Source organism: Aspergillus saccharolyticus (assembly GCF_003184585.1).
Source record: "Aspergillus saccharolyticus JOP 1030-1 unplaced genomic scaffold BP01scaffold_14, whole genome shotgun sequence".
NCBI classification, from domain to species: domain Eukaryota; kingdom Fungi; phylum Ascomycota; class Eurotiomycetes; order Eurotiales; family Aspergillaceae; genus Aspergillus; species Aspergillus saccharolyticus.
The window spans coordinates 33,182-56,770 of NW_020290624.1; the positions used below are offsets into that span (position 1 = coordinate 33,182).

Sequence of the window (23,589 nt, forward strand, 5' to 3'; positions counted from 1 at the left end):
AAAAAAAAAAGAACATGATTTGCTCCAAGATAGAAACGAGTTATACATTGATTTTGCAACCTTTGCTGGGTCGTCCTATACCTCATTAATGCTTGGAGATTGTGCCGATCGCGAGGCGGATAGGGCAGCCGCATAAGAAGGGGGAGGGAAGGATATACAAAATAACTACATGATTGATCATTTTCCCATCACCGGTATCTCGATCTGCTCATGATGATGGAGCCGGGGTTCCATTCGGCTTTGGTGTCGCCGAATCGCCTGACGGCTGCGGTGTCGTGGAGTTGGGCCGGTTCTGGATGTTGGCTGCCAGCTGGGCTTTGTTTCGATCCATCACCACGGCCTGCTCAGCTGCACTTCGCGCATAGGTCATCGCGGCAGCTGAGTTCGAATAGCCTGCCGACTGCGGCTGGGCTTGGTTGGATGGGAAGCTGCCCGGATGGGATTGCGGCTGCGACGGCGGCTGCGACGGCGGCTGCTGTTGTTGTTGTGGTGGTGGTGGTGGCGGCTGGTGCGGTTGCTGTGATTGCTGCGGGATGTACCGCTGTGGGGCTTGCTGAGGGTTTGCCGAAGCTGGAGGTATACTATACGAGGCCCGCGGGGTCGCGGTAGGCGTTGCGTAAGGGGGCTTTTGGGGAGATGCGCCTCGGCCTGCTGCCTGAGACGCATGGTAAGGACCGGCTTGTCCAGGCCGAGGGGTGTACGGCTGGGGCGATGCCTGCGCAGGGGGTACACCCTGCTGCCCTGCGTATGGATTGTATCCATTCTGTCCTGGGCGCTGCTGATATTGTGGGCCAGGGTTGCCTTGGTTAAATTGAGATGGTGGCTGAGAGTACCCGGGATGATAGCCTGGCCTCTGCTGGGGTGTCGATGGTGGGCGGCCCCCCGCATACTGCTGCGGTGGCGCCGAGGTATAAGGCGCGGGTGCAGAACCCTGCCTTCCTGCGAAGTAGGGCTGAGCTGTCTGCATGTTTCCTTGAGGTTGAGCCCGAGTGTTGGCGCTATAGCCCCGCTGGTTGTACTGGGACTGGTAGCTGGCAGCTCGGCTGGGTGTGGAAGTTCGATTTGCAGGGATAGAAGACGCGCGCTCCTGCTGCATAGTATAGTCATCTTTCTCCATAGTACCTTGGTAATCCGCGCCTTCAATCAAGACTTTCTGGCTGATGTTCAAATCAGCCAATTGATCACCATCTAACTTGGCAATAGCATATGGTGGTAGAGTCGCGACGAGCGTTGCAAGACTAGATTTTAATGTCTCGTAAACGGTTCGCTCTTCCTCGGAGGGCGCGTCCGTCGATCCAGGCCTGGGTGCCATTTCTCTAGGATCCGCTCCTTGGCCCCCGGTGCTCACGAGTTCCAGGCTGCGAATTCTCTGGTACGAACTGAGAGTCTCTAATAATTCGGAGACATCCCGCAGTACGTCATCCAATCCCCGAGTCTCTTCATCAGTGGACTCTTCTGAGGCTCTGTTGCTTTGAGTTATGTTATCTGCCAAGTCCTCTGGGTTAAACGACTTGACCAATTCCTCCAAAGCGCTCTCATCTAGCTCGCCGATATTGCCCGGCTGTACAGATGCTACGACATCCTCAGCCTCTGGTACTGCCATTGAGAGCAGCGTGTAAAGGCGTCTAGCTCCGCGCTTACTCCACCATACCAGATCTTTCGAGTCAGCTTGAACAACGGACCCTGAGCTATCGAACGACGGGGCAAAAGACGAATACACGCCTTGCCAGAGCGCAATATCTTCGTCTGTGGATGGCATCGGATCATCAGGTAACTTTTCGTCTTCGCGATGCTCCGAAGGCTGCTGCTTCTGACGACGACTCCAGTAAGCCGGCGATGAAGTAACTCCGCCATACTGCAGCCAGGAAACAGAAGGAAGCATCGCCAAACAGTAGTTGTTACGGTCACCCAGAAATGACCTGTAGTCCGTAATCGTTTCGAAGGGGTCGATCCAGCCACCAGAGACGTTGCGAGACGTAGCTCCAGTTGTGCGAGGCGCTTCCAATTGAGGCAATGTTGCACGCGGCGTGAATACTTCGCCGAAAGTCCTCTTGGCCTCCTTCGGCTTCGCTTCCAGAGTAATAGGTATCACCTTTGTGGCGGTGATCCCGTTGGGTAGGCCATCCTCCGGCAGCGGCGCTTGCACCTCAACATACTTGTCTGAGCTTGAATCATCTGATTGTAACGGAACTTTGACTGTCTTCTGCAGACTGGAGTAGAGCTGTTTCGGATTCGCCGGGTTACCAAACAAGGTCAGGACCGCACTTTCATTCCGGACTTCAACGTTGGAGGCCGTGGTTTTGACTGGGGCTTCACCGTCCTCTGATGCTTCGGTTTTGACGGTAGTCTGGCTCATCTGTGCTTGGCGAACCAAGCTATTCAGTAGCTTTTTGAAGGCAGCAATGCGATTGACCGTTTCTGTCAGTGGGTTTCCGTCGGCAGGAGCAGCGGTCGCCTGGGCTTTATTTCGCTCAATCACTGCAGCAGATGCCCTTTCAATGTCACTCAAGAATTCCGAAAGCGTGTTGTAGCGGTCCGACGCGACCCGGGCCTGTATACTCGAGCTTTCATCCTTATCGCCCGAGACCTTTGCGCGCTTGGAACGGGGTTTTGTAAGGGACGATGGCAGCGGGCACGACAGGAGATGTAAATCGGAGTCATTTCTGTAAGCAAACCAATGATTAGCAGTCGTTCTTCGCGTGAGCCAGTGAATAGGCTAAGAGCTTACTTGCTCAGGATTTCCACCAAATTTCGCAGCGTCTCTTGTAGTTTGGCTCGTTCCTGCAATTGCGCCGCAGCGGCAGTGGCATCCTGTGCGGCCTTGTCGTCGTGACTGGAAACACGCTTTCGCTTGCCCGGGGTTGCCAATGTCGACGGCTCCGGACTGTTGCGAGGCTGTTCGCCATTTGTGACAGGCACTACGGCCGTTCCTCCGCCTTCATCGGCACTCATGATGGTTCAGTCGCGCTGCCGTCCGAGTCTGTTTCCGACGCGAAGGTTGAGAGTCCGAAACTTTTCCCGTTGGAGTTATGCGTTGGATTATTGTTCTGTGTTTATTTATGTCGTGGCTCTTATGAGTTGATGTATATGAACAACAGAAAAATCGAGCGCAAAAGTGAACTCCTGAAGCCGTGGCTAAAGTGAGCCGAGGGCAAGAGTTAACTGCAGAAACCCTGAAGAGATTACTCCAAGGAGTCGATTCAAGCGCTCCGAGCTCTCCGGGGCGGATGCGCCAATGGAGATGGACTCAAGTGATAAAGAAATGGTGCGCAAGCAGGGGGAGAGATCGGGTCGGTACTCGACGCATATGCCCGCGCTACCGCGTAAGGTAAATTGAGACAAGAGTGGGTGGGTGCGTGGGTGTGGGTAAGTAATCTTCAGCGCCCGTACAGTATAGAATGCAGGTAGTGGTTCAGCTGAGCATATAGAAGCACGACTGCGGGTATCTCAAAGCATGATTTCCGATTCCATCAAGTATACCGACCGACCGAAAAGAAAGTGATAGGGAAATTTAGAAGAGAGGGAGAGAGAGGGAGAGGGAGAGGGAAAGGGAGAAGCAAAAGGCAGAGCAGAGCGAGTCTCCGCCGCCCTCGGGACTTGCGCGTGACAGTTATGTATCCATCACGTGATATTGGTATTTTTCCCCAAATGGATTTCCAATTCATGCATTAAACATTCGTTGCACTCCGTCTTCCCTCTTTCTACCTCCACTTATTTTACATCTCTTTGAGTCTCCCAGCGACATCAAACGACAATCATTTCCCTGACTCTTGCTATAGCCCACTCGATGACTTTCTTCATGGATGTCATCGGTCGCCAAATATGTGTCGAGCTGCTCGAGAGCTTCCTCTCTGAGAGCGGCGCAATTGCCCATTCACTGCACATGGCTAAAGGTACCAACCCATCGAAGATCCAAATGATTACTCTCCGCTTGTGACATGGGCTAAGCTGTTTCGTCTGCTGTTTCGTCTGAAGGCTCCATACTATAGCGGTCACGGCCATTACAGTCCCAGTCACTCCTACAGTTCGCCATTGGCCTCTTCTATCCATAGATCCGGTCTTTCGGTTCGATACATACAAACTCCTAGCCATTCTGAAGCTGCACCTGCATCAGCTCAAAGCCCCCAATCGGTGCCAGAAGACCCTAGACCTATACAGCCCTGGCCCTGGCTGGAAACTGCATACTGGAGGGAGCTGCGTCGTCACTCTCCTTTGAGTAGGTGCTTCAAAGACGGACGTGTGGTGGAAGAGAAGGTGGATGCAAGTTCCTCGAAGTCGACCGTCGCAAGCGCTGCAACTACCCAGGAAACCACCAAAAAAGCCGAGCTCCCGGAAGAAAGAAAATGGGGTAATATATTTGGCGATTCTGTTGAAGATTCTGAGGAGGATGGTGCAACGGCTCATTCTCAGAGCGAACGCGCTCTGCGGTCGACGCCGACTGCCTCTCTAGATCGTGACCCTTGGGATGAATCAGACACCGACCGACACTCACCTAATAATACAAGAGCGAATCCTCGCAGGAACTCCGGTACCAAACTCAAACTGACTCCTACAGAGTACTTGTTGGTCATGCTCTACAAGAGGCTTAAGCATAAAGACTCAGAGACTGGTCATTGGATTACTGAAGGGACCGATAAAAAACTGCTTAATGCCAGCCAGAACACCATAGACCACTTCAAACATTTCCATCGCCTCTCATTGCAGGAAATCGTCGCAGACTATATAGAACGAGTGGATCCCCTACTTGATAGTTGGGGCTCAAAACTCTTTGATCCTAGTCCGAAGCTAGCCGAGCGATACTCCTTCAAGCATAAACTGCTACGACAACATTTGGAATATATCTTCTCAGAAGAGAGCATCGAATATTTGACTCAACGAGGATATACCGCTGCTGACGTGGTGACGTGGGCGTGGGTGCTCAAAAGCAAAACACCATATGACGCATGTCTACGCATGCTGCTAGTAAGCTCTGACCAAAGCTCAGCTCAAGGATCCAGGCGAGTGCCGTCGTTCATCCCGCTACTTCTTCTTCGTCAGAGTCTTGAGTCCAGAACCTTCAAACTACTTCTACACTACTCGCTAGACCTCCTCACTGGTCGAACCTCTCAACTACCGAGTTCTCTTTCAAGCGATAAAGAAACCACAAATACCCTTGAAGAGAAGGAAGATCATTATGCAATGGAGCCGCCTCTTGATATGAATCCGGCCTCAACTTTAGTTGTTCGCTTACTACATCATGCTCGCGAGCTGTGGCCGCAGGCCCAGCTCACGATCGCTCAGGCTTTCGCGTTCTACTTGAGTACAGTGCCCGCTTCCAGGATCACGGCTGATGGGTCTCGTCCGCGCCTGGTCGAGATTTGTAACACCATACTTCGGGTGCTTTCAATTCCCTGTCGATATGAGCCATTTATATCGGTCTCAATACAACAGCGTGCACAGATTGAGCTTCTTCGAGCTATGGCCCGACACCAGCCGGCTTTGCCAGTCACAAAACGAGGCTATCAGAGTCTTGTTGCTATACAAGTTGCTCATAAGAAGACAGAAGCTGAACGCCAATCTGCGGAACTCAAGGCTGCGTCGTGGCCACCTTGGAAAGAAGACAAAATGGGTTACGATGTCGATCGGGGGCTTGAAGGCATGAGAAGCCGCGCGATGCGCGTTCTGACCCAGCAGCTAGAGGCGGGGTTTTCTCCCTCTGCTTGGGAAAACATGTGTCGGATTCTGGCAGGATGGGATACAGACGGTAGCCCAACAATCCAAACCCGATCCTTGGTGTTAGCTCAACCGGTGACTATGCAGCGATTCCCCGCGGATTCCGACCACTATAAGCTGTGGGAAGCACGAATCCGCGCTACCAGGACTGTCCGGGAAGCCTGGGCCTGTTTCCTATCCTACCAGGAGCACGGGCTGCGTCCCCATGGTGCCATATTCGCCGCGATGGCGGAAAAATTGATTCATCGCCAACGAACCATGTTTCATAAGAACAGCGAGTATCTCAGCACGGCTCTACCAGGTGATGGACTAGAGGTTTTCCCCGAACCGGTGTCCGCTAGAGACTGGATCTATGTCCCGTCTGAACCACCCGGTTTAAAGCATCTTCTGAATATGATGCTCTCTCAGGGCGTGCGTCCGAATGGTCGGTTTCTCGCATTGCTTTTGCGACGTGCACCGAATTTCTACACCGGGTTGGACTATCTCTTTTGCAGCGACTTGACAGATGAGCAGTTAGGAGTTTTGTGTACGGTCCACGGACGCAATCCTTACCGCCCCAGATGGTATAAAAAGACTCTGAAAGAGCTACCGGGGTACCTCGTCGACGCGTTCGTTGCCTTCCTCTGCAGGTTTAGCCACGTGCATCACCTACCGGAAATTCAGCCTTCCGGGCCTGTAACCCCTGCCTTGGACCAATTCCCTTTGCAGCTGGATTCAGGAAGCCCACACCCGTCGCCGTTGACTAGATCACTCACACCAGTAAGAATGGATCGTTTTTTCCACCACCACAAGGCGCTACCTCATGCCATTGATTTGTTACGAGAACGGGATTCACAGCCGCCTCAAGCCTGGATTCATGTCTTGTCTACAATAGTCGATTACGCAGGGGGCGCAAACAAGGCACGAGTCAGGCGTCACCCTCGGAGGATAGTGGCCTGGTTCAGGGCGCAGTCACTCATGAGATGGTTGGAAGAGCGTCAAATCGATACTGGCTTGGCAGGATTCCATGCTCTCTGCCGTGCATTTTCACGTGTTGGAGTTGCTGTGGCCAGAAACCCTGATGCCGTGCATGAAGCTTTGGAAATCACTCGTCAAATGGCGTCGCTTGGTCACCTGACACTGCTCGAGTCCGCGCCACCACAACTTGAGACAATCATACCGAATGGTCTCAAATATATGAAACGACAATTCTACGTATGTGTCCTCGGGGATTCACAGGCTATATCGCTTGTCGAGCACCGATTATCCGCAGTACAGCATGCCACCGGCTCGCAGGTGACTCTACCACCGTTGCTTCATGTTCCCACGCCTGCTGTTCTTCATGCCTTTGCCCGCACCCTTGGCCTCGTTGAAGATTGGGATGGACTGATGAGTCTGCTGCGATGGATGAGACAGTATGAGCTTGACCTGAAGGACAAGTATGACCAGCTGCTGAACGGGAGTCGGATAATGCGCAAGGTTTTAATAGCAATCCGGATGTTTCTGGAGGAACATGCCGCCAAACAGCCAAAATTCAAGAAACACAGGTGGGAAGTGCAGCAGCAGGACGGTGTAAATTGGCCCGATCTCTTTCTGCAGGAAGCATACGACATTATCAGCACTTCGGAAGTCTGGGGATCCTGGCCTAGTGACGAGGAAGTCGAGAGCTACGCGGTTGATGCGCGATATTCACTTTACGTAAATCACTAGGATTATGTGCAGTGTATCTAAGTATTCGATGGATATGACAGATGTAGATATTTACTATAGTATTCAAACAGACGCTTATCCGCGGTTCCCCGCAGTTCAGGTTTCCGATTTCCCCACACCTTCCCGTCGTTCCCCAACTTACTTCACTTCAACCCTTCCGTCTCCCACGAAACTGCAACCCACCCGGTCAACCACTTTTACCTCCTCAGTGATAATGGCTCCTCGACTCCCCCAGTCTCTCTCTACCTTTCACACTCTCTCACGCACTGGTTCACTGTCCGTCCGCATCACAGTTGCCCCGTTAAGCACCAGCAGCAGCGACGATGTGATTCAAACCCAGCACGTCCCGGCCCCGGGCTCCGGGACCATTCGCGTCCTCCTCCTCAACCGACCCAACGCCCGGAATGCCATCTCTCGCAGCTTGCTAGACGGTCTCGCTCAGCACGTCAAGTCCATCGCGGCCGAAAACGGCCAAGGGCCGACCCGAGCTCTTGTGCTCGGCAGCAACGCGGATGCCGCGTTCTGCGCTGGCGCAGACCTTAAGGAACGTGCTGGCATGACCAAAGAGGAGTCCGTTCACCCCTGCAGTGTCTGATCTTGCTGTTTCTTTCAGCCCTTTTCGGCAAGCTCGACTCTCCACCATATCTCCGCCGGTCCGTCTTTCTGGTGTTTTTGAACCCGAATCCACTGACCTGATCCCCATCGGCCTCTAGGACCCACCAATTCCTCACCCACCTCCGCCAAACCTTCACCGCCCTCTCCCAGCTGCCCATTCCCACCATCTCCGCTGTCTCCTCGACGGCCCTAGGCGGCGGGCTCGAACTGGCCCTGTGCTCGCATTTCCGGGTGTTCGGCTCCTCATGCATGGTGGGATTGCCCGAGACGCGCCTGGCCATCATCCCCGGCGCGGGCGGTACCTACCGCCTCCCGCAGCTGATCGGGGTCAACCGCGCCCGCGACATGATCCTCACCGGGCGGCGGGTGTCCGGCCCTGAGGCTTACTTTCTGGGGCTGTGCGACCGGCTCGTGGAGATCCTGCCGGAGGAGGAGACCCAGCCCGGGGTTGCGCGCAAGAAGGTGCTGCAAGAAAGCATCAACCTTGCGTTGGGGATCTGTGAGGGCGGGCCGTTGGCGATTCGTCAGGCGATGAAGGCGCTGGACGGGTGGGAACAAGGGGAGGTGGCGGAGAATGAGGCGTATGAGGGGGTAATGGGGACGGAGGATCGAATGGAGGCTCTACGGGCGTTTGCTGAGCGGAGGAAGCCGGTCTTCAAGGGGAGGTGAGTTTTTTTATAGGTGGTGTGTACAAGCTGAGGCGCGTTTTGTGTTGTTTATTTGACTGCGGTGGGTTTGGGCGGGATACTATGGTTATTTACACCGTTTGAGAATCATGTGAAGTCAGGGTCATTTATCAGACATAACTAAACTGTTGATGAGGGAAATGGCATTTGACTTTTGGGATTTTGCTTACTAGATCGGGATGAGGTCTGTCTCTTGTTATGGGCTGGCAACGGTCAGCTGCGGATCACACGGGGATGACACCGTCTCGGGGCTGTGAGGGGTATTCTTCACCAGGAGACCAGAAGTAGAGCTGATTATTAGTAGCCCTTACGGGTGAAATGAGGTTGCAGTCAGAGCAGCTGGTGTTCGAAATGTGATAAGGATCTACAGAGCATACATAGTACACATCTCCCCCACGCCGTACTGGCACTCGGGAGCGAATATTCATGCTCGCCACTTGACGGTGACGACGTTTAGGTGGGAGGGCTGCTTGATCTTAATGATCCTGACATGGGGCGCTCAGAGTGCAAGCAGGGTGTTCTTGTCGATGATGTAGACGAACCTAGAGAGGCAGAGCATCATTCGAGAGGGACTAAGCTGGACGGGATGTAGTTATACCGTAGAAGTTGAAATAAAACTGAATCTCAACTTCGATAATATAGTCTCTTATAAAGTACGGAGTAGACTCATTTGCTAGGATAGGGCTACTAACTTCCTAAGTTGGACTCCTTTTTACTAGTATGTTATGATCTTGAAGATTGTACAGAAAAGAATTACTATCAGAAAGCGCTAAGGCATTTGGAAATTGGTATAAAAGTTCCGAGCATGTCCAATTGTCTTTCCGAACGCTGATATTCCCTATCGCTCTCCACCACGCTGCATCTTCCTCCGCAACACCCGGCCAGGATCATCGACTCCCGAACCAAATATCCCCTCAGATGGTCTATCTATCCCCCTTGAGCTTTCAAACACTGGTGATCGCACGATTGCAGGCTCTTGATGTCTGCACATGAAGCTCGCAGGCTAAATTCGCATCCTGTCAGGGCTGTGTTTATCACCATGGAAAAGGCTAAAGGTGTTCCGCTGTCTCAAGTCTGGAGCACGATGACATTATCATTCACAGAAGCTCCATATGCTAGTGATTTGCATGATGACAACGTCTTTGTAGACCCGCATGAGCCTGACAAGCTTACGGGCATTATTGACTGGTAGTCCGGTCACATCTTCGCCTCTCTTCAACCACCATCCCCGTTCGGCCTTCCTCGATTGGGATGGCCTTGAGCCTGAGACGCTCGATCTAGCACCACGGGCGAACGGTCCACGGTTGTACATGAATACACTGTCCAAGTTGTGTTTATTGGATGGCGAAAACCCATGCATGCCAAAAACTCAGACCTAGATAGAGTAGTCGAATTCCAAAAGACGACAGCATACGGGTTGATCTTCCTTGCCCACAGAACGTTCAATCGCTTCTAGTCGATCTGAAAGATACGTGGACGGACTTACCTGCCGTCACCAGCAAGACCCCTTTCCCATTCGACTTTTTGGACGCCGACCTGGAGTGAAGTAAACTGGATAGCGATGGTGCAGTGGCAGGAACGGAGCTTGTTGCGGAGGTCAGGGAGAGACTGGGCGATCTGTGCCCGGAGAAAGGCTTTATCGAGCACGAGCGATACGATGATTGCAAGGCAGCCCTCCGACGAAGTCAAAGGCATTTTTCTGGAGCAATTGGCGGAAATTGAGGAGGAAAGGGCTGAGTATGAGCGCTATTGGTCCTTTGGATGATTCTCTCTACCTTATTGTATTGAGGAAATGGCACTGATGATTGGGAGAAGGACAATCTTCTTCACTGTCTAGAAAGCTGCTCTTCACCTAACGACTTTACTACCTATCTTTCTTCACATTCACCGAAAGCATTCATTGCTTCAGCTTGTGTTTCGTTTACATACTATACTTCCTAAGCATCTGGCATTATCGTTTTTGGCACACAATCAAACTTATTAAAGGATCATTAGAAGTGAAAAGTATTCCCCAGCGGTCTTATCAACGATACAGTCATGGTATACATCAAACCCTGGGACCTCTTCTGTGGTCAGGATATTCGAGTAACGAAAGTGCATGCGTTCTCATATCGGTTACTCCTACCACTCTAGATCCATAAATCATTTGTCCTTTGTTCTCTTCTTTGACACCAGTATGTTGTGAGTATGTGGACCTATTTGCATCGAGTAAGCCATCCTCTCATGTTTCATGTTGGCAAACTGAAATACATTCAATCCCCCGAACCTCTCAATTCACCCTCATATCTCAAATGGAAGTGACTCTCAGTTATGAATCAAATCAAGCGAGTCTCCCTGTATAGCCCTATGCTTGGTCGAGTCGAAATTTGAGGTTTATGAAAGCTTTCAAAGTACAAGTATGCGACTTGATGAAGATGAAGGAGTTTGGCAAGCTTAGGCTCTGTGCTACGGACCAAGAAACAGGTTGAGATTCAGCCTTGTCGGAACAACAGGCACAGGCTGCACCTGCAGACTCAGCCCCCGAGGGTCGAGGGTCGAGTGTCACGGATCTGCAGTCAGCAAGGCTGCCAGCATGACCTCCCACTGGTCACTCCCCCTGAACAGCCCACGGGAACTCTTTTCTTTGGCATTCCGTCCGATCGGGAAGGTCAAGAGCTGATGATTGAATGATTAGTAGGAAGTTTCGTATTTAACTATTATTCAGGTTGTTTAGGGGTTGAGTCAATTACTCCTACTAGTCACTACGAAGAGGAGAAGGTCGTAAGCAACCAACTGCCAAAACTGCCCCTCCTCCAACCCGGGCAAGTCAGCCGCTTGTCTCATGCTCCTTCCCCGACGCTTCAAATAAAACTTATAACTTATTCTTCCCCCCACACTCCCAAACTCCCTTCCTCCATCTTTCCTTCCTCCATCCATCTTACACTCGCTTGTCACAGTTCCCCAAGATCAAACACCACGCCTTCAAGGATATCGGATATCGTCAAGCACTCAGTCCCCACGCCACAACCTTCCTCTCTCCCCCGGTCCGCTGACACATGGCCAGCTTGTCCACTCGCGTGAAGGAGATCGGGCTCACTGAGATCTACCGTTCGGAGGAACAGCCCCTCGTTGATATCGTGTTCGTGCATGGTCTCAACGGCCACGCCTACAACACCTGGGCTTCCAACCACAACGGCAAGGACAGTGGCACCTTCTGGCCCGCTGATCTCCTCCCAGATGTCCTTGGCCCCAGTCGCGTCCGCATCTTGACATACGGATATAACGCCAACGTCACCGCTTTCACAGACGGTGCTTCGAAGGACAGACTTCATAACCATGCAGAGACGTTGGCCTCCGGGCTAGCCGCGAACCGAAACGTATGTATTTCTTCGTCTGAAATTCGTGTGATCTTATATCATGTTGGCTAACTCCTGTGCAGCTGCGTCGATGTTCCGAAAGACCCATAATCTTCGTTTGCCACTCGTTGGGCGGCCTGGTCGTCAAACGTGCCCTGATCTACTGTCGTAGTGTGAGCAACGAAAGAATCCAGCATCTCAGGTCCATCTATGTCTCCACGTACGGCATCTTGTTTCTCGGAACACCTCACAATGGGTCGGACGTTGCGAAGTGGGGTGCGCTATTGCAGAACATCTGTAGCGCCGTCATGCCAAAGAAGTTCATGGAATCTTCGCCGCACTTGGTCAAAGCACTCAAGACAAACAACGAGACTCTGCAGAACATCAACAGTCTGTTTGCTGACATGACGAGCCGCTTCCACATTTATTTCTTCCACGAGACGTTGTCAACTGACGTCAAGGGGACTCGCGAGCTGATCGTCGACGAGAGTTCCGCTGCGCCTTACATGGAAGGAGTCGAGCGCATGGGAATCGAGGCTGATCACAGACACATGTGCAAATTCGACAATGAGGACTCTCCCGGATATGAGGCGGTGGCAGAGGCTCTCCTGCGATACTCAGGTGATGCTCCAGCGACTATACATGAACGATGGAATGAAGAGCGCAAGGCGCGCAGGCTCATGAAAGAAACCATAGCAAGGGAGATGTTTGGAGATGGTATGTAATCCGGCCTGACCTTCTCTTGCATGACCAGTCTCTTCTTTGCGTGTCTCCGCCATACCACCGTTGCCCGATCAATAGCTAACGATTTATGCATAGTTGATACCGAGCAACTTGGAAGAAGCGCACCGGACCTTCGAGCAATTGGTAGGCCACACATGCTCCCCGAGCCGCGTTCTCCAGTCACGTTCAATCAGTACGAGGTCGAAGAGCCCGCGGAACCACCATATTCTCATAGTAAGCAATTCTAGGCGGAGTATTTAGAACATAATCCGAGAGGGGCGGTTATAAAGGTCTTCTTCGTCGTCAGCATAAGCTCATTTGTTTCTCTGCTTCCTGTATCTTACTTGCCTGTTTTCATCAGAGACACAACGTCAGTCGATAATGCTGACTATGTCTTAGGTAATTCTGAATCAATCGTACTTTCATCTGAAAGAAAACGCTCCGTTGTATCTGAGACGGCAATGGCAGCGAGCACGGAGCTGTCCTTGTCACGATCAATGCGCAAAGATCCTCTCTTTGTGGTCCCACCGGGTTTTCACCCTAACGCCACATTTGTAGGTATGAAGAAGCAGCTTGAAGTACTTCACGCACGTCTTTTTAAAGCTAAGAAGAGGGCGGAGCGTCTGACGGCTGTTTTGATTTGTGGAGGGCCTGGCACTGGCAAATCGCACCTTGCGCGACAATACGTGTGCACACATCGAGACATATACCCAGGGGGGATTTTCTGGGTCGATGCCAAGTCACTGGAATCAACTTACAAGTGCTTCTGGGATATTGCTCAAGCAGCTGCACTGATTGACGGGGAAGAATTCCGTTATCCAGACAGCAATCCTTCTCGCAGATATGTCGATTCGTTAAGAACATGGCTGCAAAACCGCGAAGGCTGGCTTCTCGTGTTTGACGGAATCAGCTTTGCGCACGAGCATGATATTAACAACTTCAGACAATTCCTGCCGTTCAATAAGAATTGTAGTATCATCTACACCTCGATAGACAAGACGTTGAAGCGGAAACAGCGTTTGTACGAGCCATACTGCCTCCAGCTTAAGCCCCTTGGGACAGAGGATGCCTGCAAGCTGCTGTTCGAGGATCTAGGCATTCGAAAACCAAGCTCAGCCCAAATCAAGAAAGCCACAGAATTAGTAACTTATTATGAATGCCTACCTTTGGCGATTCATGCCATCAGTCATCGACTCAGTTCGATGTCAAAGCCGATTGAGAAATACCACATAGATTCACGGATCGACGGAAAATTGGCAGAGCCGTTTCTGAGCATCATGCATGATCTGTATCGCTTGGAGCAGTGGCCGGCGCTCAACCTCGTTAATCTGATCTCGTTCTTCAGTCACCATATTCCAGTCGGTCTCTTAAATTTGGGTCTCCCAGCCCTTAAAGCGCTGAATACTGAAGTCTCCACGCCCAGCAGAAGCGGAGATCAAGGGGATCTTGACACAACAATCGGAATTTTGATCCAGCACGGCCTTATTGAACGAGTGTCGGACTCTTATCCGTTGCATCCCTCAGCTTTGTCACCTCAGGCGGAAAGAGACAATGTACTTGATCAGAGATTCGTGGTGCCGGACCTCTCTGAGTCCCAGACCGAGAGCAGCCAGGAAGCCTTTTTCTCTTCAGCTTTGCAGAATGCCGGAACAATCGACGTCATCAAGATCCATAGTGTCGTCCAAGGTTTTTGCCGTGACGAGCTGAAGATCATGGATGAGGAACAGAGAAAAAAAGCCCCAAATGACTCCGCGACTAATCATTATGACTCGTGGCTTCTCGTGGCTTGTAATGTGCTTTACGGCTCGTATGAGTACGCCCGGAAAGACAAGAAGAATTTCGGACTAGTCGCAGATTACCGTGAGTTCGAGACTCACGTGTCGAGGGTCCTCGAGAACTTCACAAGATCAAAACGAGGATCTGCACGCGAAACCCCCACGGTTCGCAAGGCGAAGGAGCAAATGAGAGCGATCAAGAGGGACATTTCCAGGATGATAGATCAGCTTTCACCCGGTTCCGGTCCAATCTCTCACCACCGCTCGGTCTTTGATCGATCAAGTAGTTCGTCTTCGTCGGTACCTGAGTCTGCTGCAGAGGAACTGCCTGCCTGGCTTGAGCCAGACATAGTATCGCCCCAGTTGGAGTCTCCATTAGAGGCTTCTCCGCAAGAAGTCGCTCCTCTGCGCCACCCTAGGTTCAACTTGAAGCCTTTTCTACCACACATTTTCCGACATTCCAGTCAAGAAATTGCAGATGATAAGATCACTGCATCGTCGCCCTCGCAGACTAGTGAAGCAATCGAGAGGCCGAAGTCAGGTATTTCACAGGTGGTATCTAACGCACCTGTAATGGAGGACCGCGGCTGGCACTTGGTCAAGAAATCATTGAAGCCTCCAAAACCTTCCGAGAAACCCAGGCGACCCGGTTTGCCACACCGGATTCGTGGCTCGCAGCCTGCGGCGCCGGTCCTGCGGGTCTTTCCCGTGCAAGCCATAACAAGTAACCCTCAGAACAAAGACCGTAGCAGCGGCTCTCGATCTTCAGCATCTGAGGCATTAACAGCGGTCAGGCAAACCACGAGGCCTCAGAACAGACAGTGTGCAAGTGCTCCAGCGGATTTCACAGGCGGGATGCTAAAGGAGAATGATTCGCCCAGCTACGCCACGATTGCAGCGGGACCAGCGAACGGCAAGCCACGGTCATCGTCGATTCCTGGTAGAAGCCGGCCAACCTTGCATGGTCTGCAGGATAAATCCTCGGAGGACTCTCTTTTCCATCGCTCAAGTAATACCATGTCTTCGTTGCCGCCAGTACCCTCCTCAACATACAGTGAACCTGATCCAGCATTTCTGAGCCATCAACTGGATGCTCTGGAAATTGGAACGACGGCCTCATCCACTCGATATAGAGCTCCTCCGGGCGCAGCCTTCAGTGGAATTGGCTCGCCAGTTGCAGATATGTCAGCAAGCACTCCTTCAATGACCTATCTCTCACCCGGTCTGCCATATGAGGGTAACGTTGAACAATCAGGAGCGCGTCGATTGAGCACTACACCATCGACTTCAACCGGCCCAATTTCGCATCCATCTGCAATCATGCCCGGGACATCGCCGCCTGTGGCGGACGTATACACTGGTTATATCTCCGAGCCGGGTGCAGAACCGATGTCTCGTGAGATATCTGCAAAGTCACAGCAGTCATGGGCGACAGACCCAAGCCCGTTTCCCCATAGATGGCCCCCTGTCAACAAGATCCCACCTATTCCGACGCTAGCGTCGCCGGCAAACACAAGTCAGCTTCAAACGGAGCTTTCGTATGCGGCGGCAGCGGCGGCGGCAGCGGCAGGGCATCTTCGGCCTTTGGACACTCTGGAGAGACCTGTTGCGGCCTTCGAGCCTGTTTGGCCACCTATGAATCTTGAAAGCAGGGCACAGTTTGGTGGACCAGTCCGATACGCTGCAGCAAGACATCTAATCCCGGGATACCCTGCAACCTATCATCCTAATCTCTCGGGACCTCTACTTCCACGCGAGGTCGTCATGCCAGTCGCGGAGTTTCGAGGTGGGCGAGCCCGGAGCGGCAGCTCTCCTCCTCGACCAGAGTGAATCAGGGAAGTGCCCCAAGCATAGTGAGCATGCAGCGAAAGTATTTTCAGGATATTAACGTCAGTTTGTGGGAGTCATATTGCATGGTGCAGCACAAGAAGGGGCGTCCAGGGTTGACTTTGATCAACCCCGCATGTGGGGTGGAGTAACGCGTCTGGGATACATTTGTCTTATTGATTCGTGTCTATCGTTGCTCTCGCACCGGTGGCTGATTTGATCTAAAACTCCATCATAGCAGGGTCAGTGCCAAGGTGAGCAGATATTCTAATGCAAATAAGCACGATTTGATGGTTTCACTGGAATTCACAACCAATTGTGAAGGGGAAGAGGAAGGATGAAAGAAGGCTGGAAGGAAGAAGAGGTGCGGGGGAACGGGAACACTATGGCCACACCGCCTTACGTATACAACCCGTGAGGCAGAAAACATCTGGAGTTGCCCTTTGCAGCATATCTTCAGGGAGATACGAAGTACTATGAGTAGTCACAGTTGAGTAGGTCACTAGCACTTAGGGTTTCCACGAAGGTACTGGTCTGATTGTGCACTACTGTGTACATATGTGCCAGCACTGGTTACTAAGCAGCAAGGACATTCTAACTACCGGGGGGTGTCCAGACCGGGCGGTGAGATTTGTGGGGAGACCCGCCCATTCAGCGGGGCTAAACCCAAAGGGGAGGGAGTATGGAAAGGCATCGACGTAAGAGCGACATAAGAGAGTACTTGCCAACTCCCTCTCGTTCCCAATCCTGATGACGTCGCTCAACTCCGGTCTGTCCAGTCCTCAAGCTTATAAGAATGTCTCTGACTGCCAACATCGCCCCTCAAACTCACTCTCTCTCAGTTCATTGATCATCATCACTTCAAGAATCGTCCGCAATTACACCCACTAACCCTTACAAACTATTCCAATTACCATCACCACCCCTCGATACATAAAATCATATCCACCATGTCTTTCATCGCCCGCATCGCTCCTGCTGCTCGCACTGCCTCCGCGGCTCTCAAGCCTACCGCTCCCTCCATCTCCATCGGTGCCACTCGCGCTCTCTCCTCCACCGCCTGCTTGAACAAGGGCCCCGTTGATGCCGCCAAGGACACTCTCAAGGCCGCCGACCGCACTATCTCCGATGCCGCCGTGAAGGGTATTGAGGTTGGAGGTATGTCTTCTTCTCCCATTCTCTTGGAATACGTCCATTTGTCTTTCCGAATGATCACTAACCATGGTCACCTCTATAGAGAACGCCACCGAGAAGCTCAAGGGTTCCATGGGCGCCGCCACGGGCGAGGCCCAGGCCAAGTCGGGTGAGCTCAAGGGTGACGCTGCTGAGTTGGCCGGCAAGGGCAAAGGCAAGGCCGAGGAGGCCATGGGTCAGGCTAAGAATGCTGCTGGTCAGGCCAAGGGCAAGACGGAAGAACTCATGGGTGAGGCCAAGGGCAAGGCTAAGGAAACTGCTGGTCGGTTCTAGATGAGCATCATCTTTTCGTTTGTGTTTTTTTTTTTCTCATTTTTCACTGGATGATGTGATGAAGATACGGTAGCTATCATGGGCCTTTTGTGATTATAGGATTATTTCTTTTTCTTTAATAAAAGAAAGACAATAAGGATTTATTCCTGTTACTCTCCGTAGTTGTTAACTTGCTATAAACATAACGTAAGTTAGTGGCGGGCGATGATGTCAAGCCGCATGGAATTCCATCGGATCGCAACTTTAAATCCTATTGCCATGTGAGGAATTGCGCACCAGATGAAAAGGGGCAAGAGACCCAAAAAATGGGAGATATCATATTTTTGTGTTAAGACGCTTCTCAGCAAACCATCCTCTGAAAGTCATGAATCCAAAAATAGATCCAGTTAAGGCACGACCAATCTAACTATGTGGTTTGCATAAGACCAGAATTTGTTAGTTATGGAAAGATAAGTCCCCCCCCCCCCCCTATCGTCTCTTTTTTCCCCACTCGATAGTTATCCAGTCCATTCTTTCTTTCTTTCTTTTCTTTTTCTTCGCTGTGTTCTTGTTGTGGCGGTTCTTTGATTTCCTTCTCGTTCTTGTCAATCTCATCTGTGCATTCGAGTCTTGCACCATGAGAAACTTTGAAAATCCTCTCACGCTCCTCAAGGCCATTCTTGTGCGCATCCCCCTCGTGCTCAAGGTCATCTTCCTCCATAGCATTCGCCTCTCCCCCGTCCATGGGAAGCAGGACTTGCGCACCGAGTTGACCGTCGCTGTCATCCGGTCGCTCCTAAGCTTCAGCTCCTCGATATCCCAGCAACAGAAGGCCAGCATGCGCGATCCGGGCATCAAGGGTCCCATGTGGGTGTCCAAGGTGACCTTCCCGCCGCCGGAGATCGACGTGCAACACGCCGTTGTGAACGCCATTGAAGCGCTCAAGACCGGCGAGGAGACCTACAATCTCCCCGGCGTGGCGCCGGTGGAAGCAGAGTGGACCGGGTATCGCAGTGGCGTGGACAAGAATGCTCCGCAGCCCGACATCTCCGAGGAAGTCAAGTACGAGGCGTTGAAGCAGGAGTCGAAGGAGGATATGGTCATCCTCTACTTCCACGGGGGCATTTACTTGTGAGTCGATGCTCCTCACCAACTCCGGTCATTCGTATATCATACCCAAACACTAACAGCGCGATCCCAGCCTCATGGACCCCTGCACCCACCGTCCCACCGTCGCACAACTCTCCAAACGCACTGGAGCCCCCGTCCTCTCCGTGCGATATCGTCTGGCCCCCCAACACCCCTTCCCCGCCGCCCTCACCGACGCCCTCGTCGCCTACCTTTCGCTCATCGCCCCGCCCCCCGGCTCCCTGCACGACCCCGTTCCAGCCCGCAAGATCATCCTCGCCGGCGACTCCGCCGGCGGCAATCTGGCCCTCGTCCTGTGCCAACTCCTCCTCACCCTGCGCCGCACCCAGCCCACCCTGCGCTTCCACGGCCGCGACCTCCACTCCATCGATCTCCTCCCCGCCGGCGTCGCCACCTCCAGCCCCTGGTGCGACATGACCCGCTCGATGCCCTCGGTCGCCCACAACGCCATCTACGACTACCTCGACGCGCCGACCTCCACCCCGGCAACGGAACCCTATTTCCGGCCGCTCGTCGTTCCTGCCGACGACATCTGGCCCGTCAAACCGCCCCGCGTCGACCTATACACCCACGCCTCGGCGCTCCTGCACCCGCTCGTCTCCCCTATTGCCAGCACCCCGGCCCTGTGGACCGAGGCCCCGCCGATCTTCATGTCTATTGGGGAGGAAGGTCTTACGGATGAAGCGCTCGTCCTCGCCCGCACGATCCACCGCGCGGGCGCCCCCATCTATGTCGAGCAGTTCGAGGGCATGCCCCATTGTTTCGGGCTGGTCATGCTGGATGCCCCCGCCGGGCGTCGGTTCTATGATGGCATGGCCCGCTTCTGCCGCCAGGCTGTCGATGTGGCGGCAGCAGACCGCGCTGCAGACAAGCCAGCCCTTCCAGACCAGACGAGAAGCGGCGAGATCACCTACATCGGATACAAATTGCTGTCCGAGAAGACGATCCCCTTGGAGGAAGCCGTACCGCTTACTGACGAGGAGATCGAGGAGCGGTTGCGCGTGAATGCGTTGTGGCGGCAGGAGGGCGAGAGGGAGCTGCAGAGGGAGTGGGCGGAGAAGGCTCAGTTGTGATTGATCATCCGGGGGGAGTGGGGGGCGGGGGAAGGGTTCTCTCAAGACACTCCCGCCTCCCTTCACATTACCCCCCCTTTGGTGGTGATTCTCTCTTGTCATTGTCGGTCCTTTTGCATCAAGGTTTCTGGGTTTCGTTTCAAGGCCTTAGAGGATTGGTGTTTGCTTGGCGTTGTTATGTGTCTTACTATTTCGATGCTGTGTTTTTGGGGGTTGAATACCCTGTTAGATGCTTCGTGTTCAGCATGACTATACATGCGCTGAAGATCCATCTGTACAAATATAGAAGCAACGAACGTTTAGAGTACCTGATTGAGTCCCTTCTACGTGTTAATGATGCGGTGTATATACCACCCAAGCCTTGCACGGAGTTACTAACTAGTAATTAGACGAGAGACATTCTGGTCAATAAATAGTCCGATTAAAATAGTTCTCGACCAGAAGGGGGAAAGTCAAAACGGGTTTCGCGCAGATCCACGATAACCTTAGATAAGAAGAGCCTGCTGGGATCGGTGGATATGACAAGCGCCGCCGCGTTCGACGCTAACCCACTCAATCTGTCTGTCTCCGGTTCTAGAACAAATCCCTATAGCGGCGGCAGCTACAATTTTCTCACTAAAAGGCTAGCTAAGTAGACTCCCAGAGACCAATCCCCTTTCGATGCCTAATCATGTCCCTTGCTAAAAGCACGTAGGAAAATGCGACGATAATGCAGCAGTGGATGTGTCCGGTTGTTATAATTAGGGGATAATAAGAGTCATCTGTAACTTGATTTCAAATAACCTCGTCATCCTCCATTGACCCATCCTCATCCCACGAGTTAGCACTAGCTTGTCTTCCACTGGGGTTCCGCCCCCCGTTCAGCTTCAACTCCGGGACAGCTTCGGGCACCGCCGGCCGCTCCTCCCTTCCGGACCACAGCCTCGACGGCGAGAAGAAGCCACTGCTGGCTGCCGCTGTGGATTCTGCGAGGCTCACGACACGGGTTCCGTGGATGCGGAGTTCACCCGAAAGATTTAACGGTCGGGGCGCCTCCTCGACATAGCCGTCCCACAAACCGAGCGAGAGAGCGATGAATTTGCCAACGGCAATCACGACGGCCCACAGCGGCGTGAAGAGAGACGACAGATTGAGCCAGCGCCAGAGCATGGTCGGGATCACGTAGGGAAACCGCGGTGCATCAGGCCGGAGACAGTTGCCCTCGCAGACATTCGAGATGAAAGGATGGCAGTAGTAATCGCACATGGTGGTTTCGGACCAGAACCAGGCCAAGGATATAAGCAGGCACCATCCCAGGCCGGTGGGCCGCACGCGCCGGGAGATTGGATCGCGATGCCAGAGCCGAGGAAAGGAGAAAATGGTGAAGACCTGGCCTTCAGTCTCGGCCTGGCATTTCGCACAGATGGTTGCTCGTGAGTGCTTGGAGCCCTTGGATGAGGGTACAGTCAGAGTGTCGGCGTCGCGAGTAGCCTGTTCCTCCAGGCTCTTGAGTCCGGATTTGACTTTCTGAATGTTGTCCGCAAGAGACTTCAGCTTCTCGTTTAGACGGTCCAAGTCCACTGTCTCGTTGCCTCCGGAACTTCCGAGCTCGAGCTTCTTCATTATAGCCTTCTCGTATGCAGCATCTTCCTCTTCAGGAGTAGCATTCTCACTCGGCTTCCCCTCAAGAAGTCCCTGGAGGGACTCGATCGTATCATCGCCAACGTCGAGTATGTCCTTGTGAGCTTTGAAGTCTTGTAATACCGTCTCCAGCGCGCTCTTGGGCAGATTTGGTTTGATCAATGGTCTCTTGTTTTTCGACGCGGGTTTCTGGTTCGCTTCCGGTTGCTTTCCTTGTTGTCTCGCCTCCTTCGGTTCTTCTTTTGGACCTTCTTTGTTAGGTCCTCCAATACTCCGTTCTGCCTCGTCGTCCTTGGGCTTGTTCTCCGCTACAGGCTCCGTCTTGATAAGGCTTGGCTTCTCTTGCTCCTGCTTCCCCTTTTCAGCCTCCGTCTTGCTCATCGCCTCCGATTCAGAAGGCTCTGACACTTCGCTGATTCTGGACTCTCGAGGCAGGAAAGTTGATGCATATCGATGGTTTTGCGGCGGCGATGGCACGATATCGCGCGAAAGTTCTTCGGGGAATTTGTCAACTCGTTCCGTCATCGGGGTGTCGATCCAAGCACCGGTCACCACCGGCGTCTTATCGTAGATCCGGGGCCTTTCGGACACCTTCTGGGCTTCTGGAGTCTTGAAGGTGTTGGTACTTGGCTGCCCAGGGCTTTCGGCGCGGGACAATCTTTGAAGTAACACGCGTGAGTCCCTGTCGATCGGACTTTTCTTGGCGAAATAGGACTTGGGAAATATCGTGACTGGTGTATTGGGGATTTCGGTCCCTTTCTGGGCGTTTTGTTCCAGAGATAACTTATTTTGCGCGTCAGAGAGGGGAATTCTGCCGTATTTTCCTGTCGGGCCATCTTCAGCCATGGTCCCTTCTTCCACATTATTTTGTACGTCCCGGTCCGGATTCACCCTCGGAGGCGAGGGGTCCTTCGATCTGTCCACCGTGGAACCCAGCGGCAGCGTGCTGCGGCGCGTCATCTTCTCCAACCACTTTCCACGATGAGCCGCCCGGGATCCCCACGAAGGCAGGTTCAACGGGGGCCTGGGCCCGTGATCATTGTCGTCCTCCTCCATTGCCCCTTCCTGAAGTTCTTCCTCCTTGTCGCGTCGCTGGAGATTCTCCGAGGTCAATGGGTCTCGAGTTCCTGCATTGCTGAGCACAGGCGACCGACTCGAGGTAGCTCTTCTCAGACGCCGCTCGTCCTCGACACGGTCACCCTGTTTCCGGGGAGGCGACTCGTTCGTAACGTCGTGCAGGTCATATGTCGCGAACCAGTCGCTTCTCTTCCTCGCCGACGCCGAGGACGATCCTCGACTACGGCTGCCACGTATATTGGGAAGCTGAAAATCTGCGTCGAATGGATTCTCGTCGACGAGGCTGCCCGCATCGTCGATTTGGCGGTACGTTTCCGCGAGCTCATTCGGAGGATTCGAGACTGGAGACGAAAGGAGGAAAGGATCCCGACTCCTGGAGTACGAGTCGTACGAGTCGTACCCAGCCAATGTATCGGGTGCAGCTTCTCGGTCCGGCATGGTATCGAGACGTGATGCGAACGCGAATGCACTTCGTAAGGAATTGGTTTGGCTGAAGTTGCGGCGATGACGGGGGGAGTTGGATTCGTAAGGAGGGCTAAGGTTCAACGACGCGTCAAAATGATCGGTAAGACGAGCTTGATGAGCTCTTCGAAAGGGAGAGCGATGCTCGTCGGTGGGCTGCTGGTTGTGGCGGTTGCTGCGACGCGACAACGAGGGTCGGTCGTTCCTACGTTCGGGGGTGGAAGGCATTATTATTAACAGGCACTGACAGCAGGCGCCCTACCAGACAGAGGAATTCAGGGCGGTGCACAGCTCCTGGCAGTCCGAATAACACCGACACAACACTTCAGTCAGGTTCGAAGCAGACGAAATGCTGCAGTAAATGGAGTAATGCAAAGCAATGCAAAGCAATTCAGCAACG

The 23,589-nt window shown here is 52.9% G+C and overlaps 7 protein-coding genes across 7 annotated transcripts; 5 read left to right on the forward strand and 2 right to left on the reverse strand.

Annotated features, from left to right (window-relative positions):
• Positions 1 to 208: 208 nt before the first annotated feature.
• On the reverse strand, positions 209 to 2,952 carry BP01DRAFT_295774 (uncharacterized protein; the record flags this gene model as incomplete). The annotated part of the gene is made up of 2 exons (XM_025571824.1): positions 209 to 2,663; positions 2,729 to 2,952. The coding sequence occupies 2 exons, from the start codon at positions 2,950 to 2,952 to the stop codon at positions 209 to 211; spliced, it is 2,679 nt and encodes an 892-aa protein (XP_025431412.1).
• Positions 2,953 to 3,684: 732 nt separating this feature from the next.
• Positions 3,685 to 7,442, forward strand: BP01DRAFT_391600 (uncharacterized protein). Its single transcript, XM_025578094.1, has 2 exons — positions 3,685 to 3,893; positions 3,976 to 7,442. Exons 1-2 carry the CDS (start codon positions 3,804 to 3,806, stop codon positions 7,399 to 7,401), a joined length of 3,516 nt encoding a protein of 1,171 aa, XP_025431413.1. The 5' UTR covers positions 3,685 to 3,803; the 3' UTR covers positions 7,402 to 7,442.
• A 113-nt stretch (positions 7,443 to 7,555) lies between these two features.
• BP01DRAFT_356477 (putative mitochondrial methylglutaconyl-CoA hydratase (Auh)) lies at positions 7,556 to 9,039 on the forward strand. The gene is made up of 2 exons (XM_025574966.1): positions 7,556 to 7,971; positions 8,115 to 9,039. The coding sequence occupies exons 1-2, from the start codon at positions 7,616 to 7,618 to the stop codon at positions 8,683 to 8,685; spliced, it is 927 nt and encodes a 308-aa protein (XP_025431414.1). The 5' UTR covers positions 7,556 to 7,615; the 3' UTR covers positions 8,686 to 9,039.
• Positions 9,040 to 9,741: 702 nt separating this feature from the next.
• BP01DRAFT_382458 (LipA and NB-ARC domain protein) lies at positions 9,742 to 16,365 on the forward strand (the record flags this gene model as incomplete). The annotated part of the gene is made up of 5 exons (XM_025577371.1): positions 9,742 to 9,890; positions 11,746 to 12,058; positions 12,121 to 12,754; positions 12,857 to 12,994; positions 13,160 to 16,365. 5 exons carry the CDS (start codon positions 9,742 to 9,744, stop codon positions 16,363 to 16,365), a joined length of 4,440 nt encoding a protein of 1,479 aa, XP_025431415.1.
• Positions 16,366 to 16,888: 523 nt separating this feature from the next.
• Positions 16,889 to 17,887, forward strand: BP01DRAFT_40713 (uncharacterized protein). Its single transcript, XM_025578788.1, has 2 exons — positions 16,889 to 17,520; positions 17,600 to 17,887. Exons 1-2 carry the CDS (start codon positions 17,313 to 17,315, stop codon positions 17,827 to 17,829), a joined length of 438 nt encoding a protein of 145 aa, XP_025431416.1. The 5' UTR covers positions 16,889 to 17,312; the 3' UTR covers positions 17,830 to 17,887.
• A 415-nt stretch (positions 17,888 to 18,302) lies between these two features.
• BP01DRAFT_318574 (putative lipase/esterase) lies at positions 18,303 to 20,335 on the forward strand. The gene is made up of 2 exons (XM_025572642.1): positions 18,303 to 18,939; positions 19,010 to 20,335. Exons 1-2 carry the CDS (start codon positions 18,446 to 18,448, stop codon positions 20,028 to 20,030), a joined length of 1,515 nt encoding a protein of 504 aa, XP_025431417.1. The 5' UTR covers positions 18,303 to 18,445; the 3' UTR covers positions 20,031 to 20,335.
• Positions 20,336 to 20,698: 363 nt separating this feature from the next.
• Positions 20,699 to 23,545, reverse strand: BP01DRAFT_356481 (uncharacterized protein). The gene has a single exon (XM_025574967.1). It carries the CDS (start codon positions 23,415 to 23,417, stop codon positions 20,805 to 20,807), a length of 2,613 nt encoding a protein of 870 aa, XP_025431418.1. The 5' UTR covers positions 23,418 to 23,545; the 3' UTR covers positions 20,699 to 20,804.
• Positions 23,546 to 23,589: the final 44 nt, after the last annotated feature.

Bases quoted from the DNA above. Each gene is read 5' to 3' on its own strand.
- BP01DRAFT_391600 (XM_025578094.1), top strand. From the start codon at position 3,804: ATGTCATCGGTCGCCAAATATGTGTCGAGCTGCTCGAGAGCTTCCTCT. The intron at 3,894-3,975 runs GTACCAACCCAT...TTTCGTCTGAAG, and splicing joins TTCACTGCACATGGCTAAAG to GCTCCATACTATAGCGGTCA.
- BP01DRAFT_356477 (XM_025574966.1), top strand. From the start codon at position 7,616: ATGGCTCCTCGACTCCCCCAGTCTCTCTCTACCTTTCACACTCTCTCA. The intron at 7,972-8,114 runs GTCCGTTCACCC...ATCGGCCTCTAG, and splicing joins GCTGGCATGACCAAAGAGGA to GACCCACCAATTCCTCACCC.
- BP01DRAFT_40713 (XM_025578788.1), top strand. From the start codon at position 17,313: ATGTCTTTCATCGCCCGCATCGCTCCTGCTGCTCGCACTGCCTCCGCG. The intron at 17,521-17,599 runs GTATGTCTTCTT...TCACCTCTATAG, and splicing joins GAAGGGTATTGAGGTTGGAG to AGAACGCCACCGAGAAGCTC.
- BP01DRAFT_318574 (XM_025572642.1), top strand. From the start codon at position 18,446: ATGAGAAACTTTGAAAATCCTCTCACGCTCCTCAAGGCCATTCTTGTG. The intron at 18,940-19,009 runs GTGAGTCGATGC...GCGCGATCCCAG, and splicing joins TTCCACGGGGGCATTTACTT to CCTCATGGACCCCTGCACCC.
- BP01DRAFT_356481 (XM_025574967.1), bottom strand. From the start codon at position 23,417: ATGCCTTCCACCCCCGAACGTAGGAACGACCGACCCTCGTTGTCGCGT.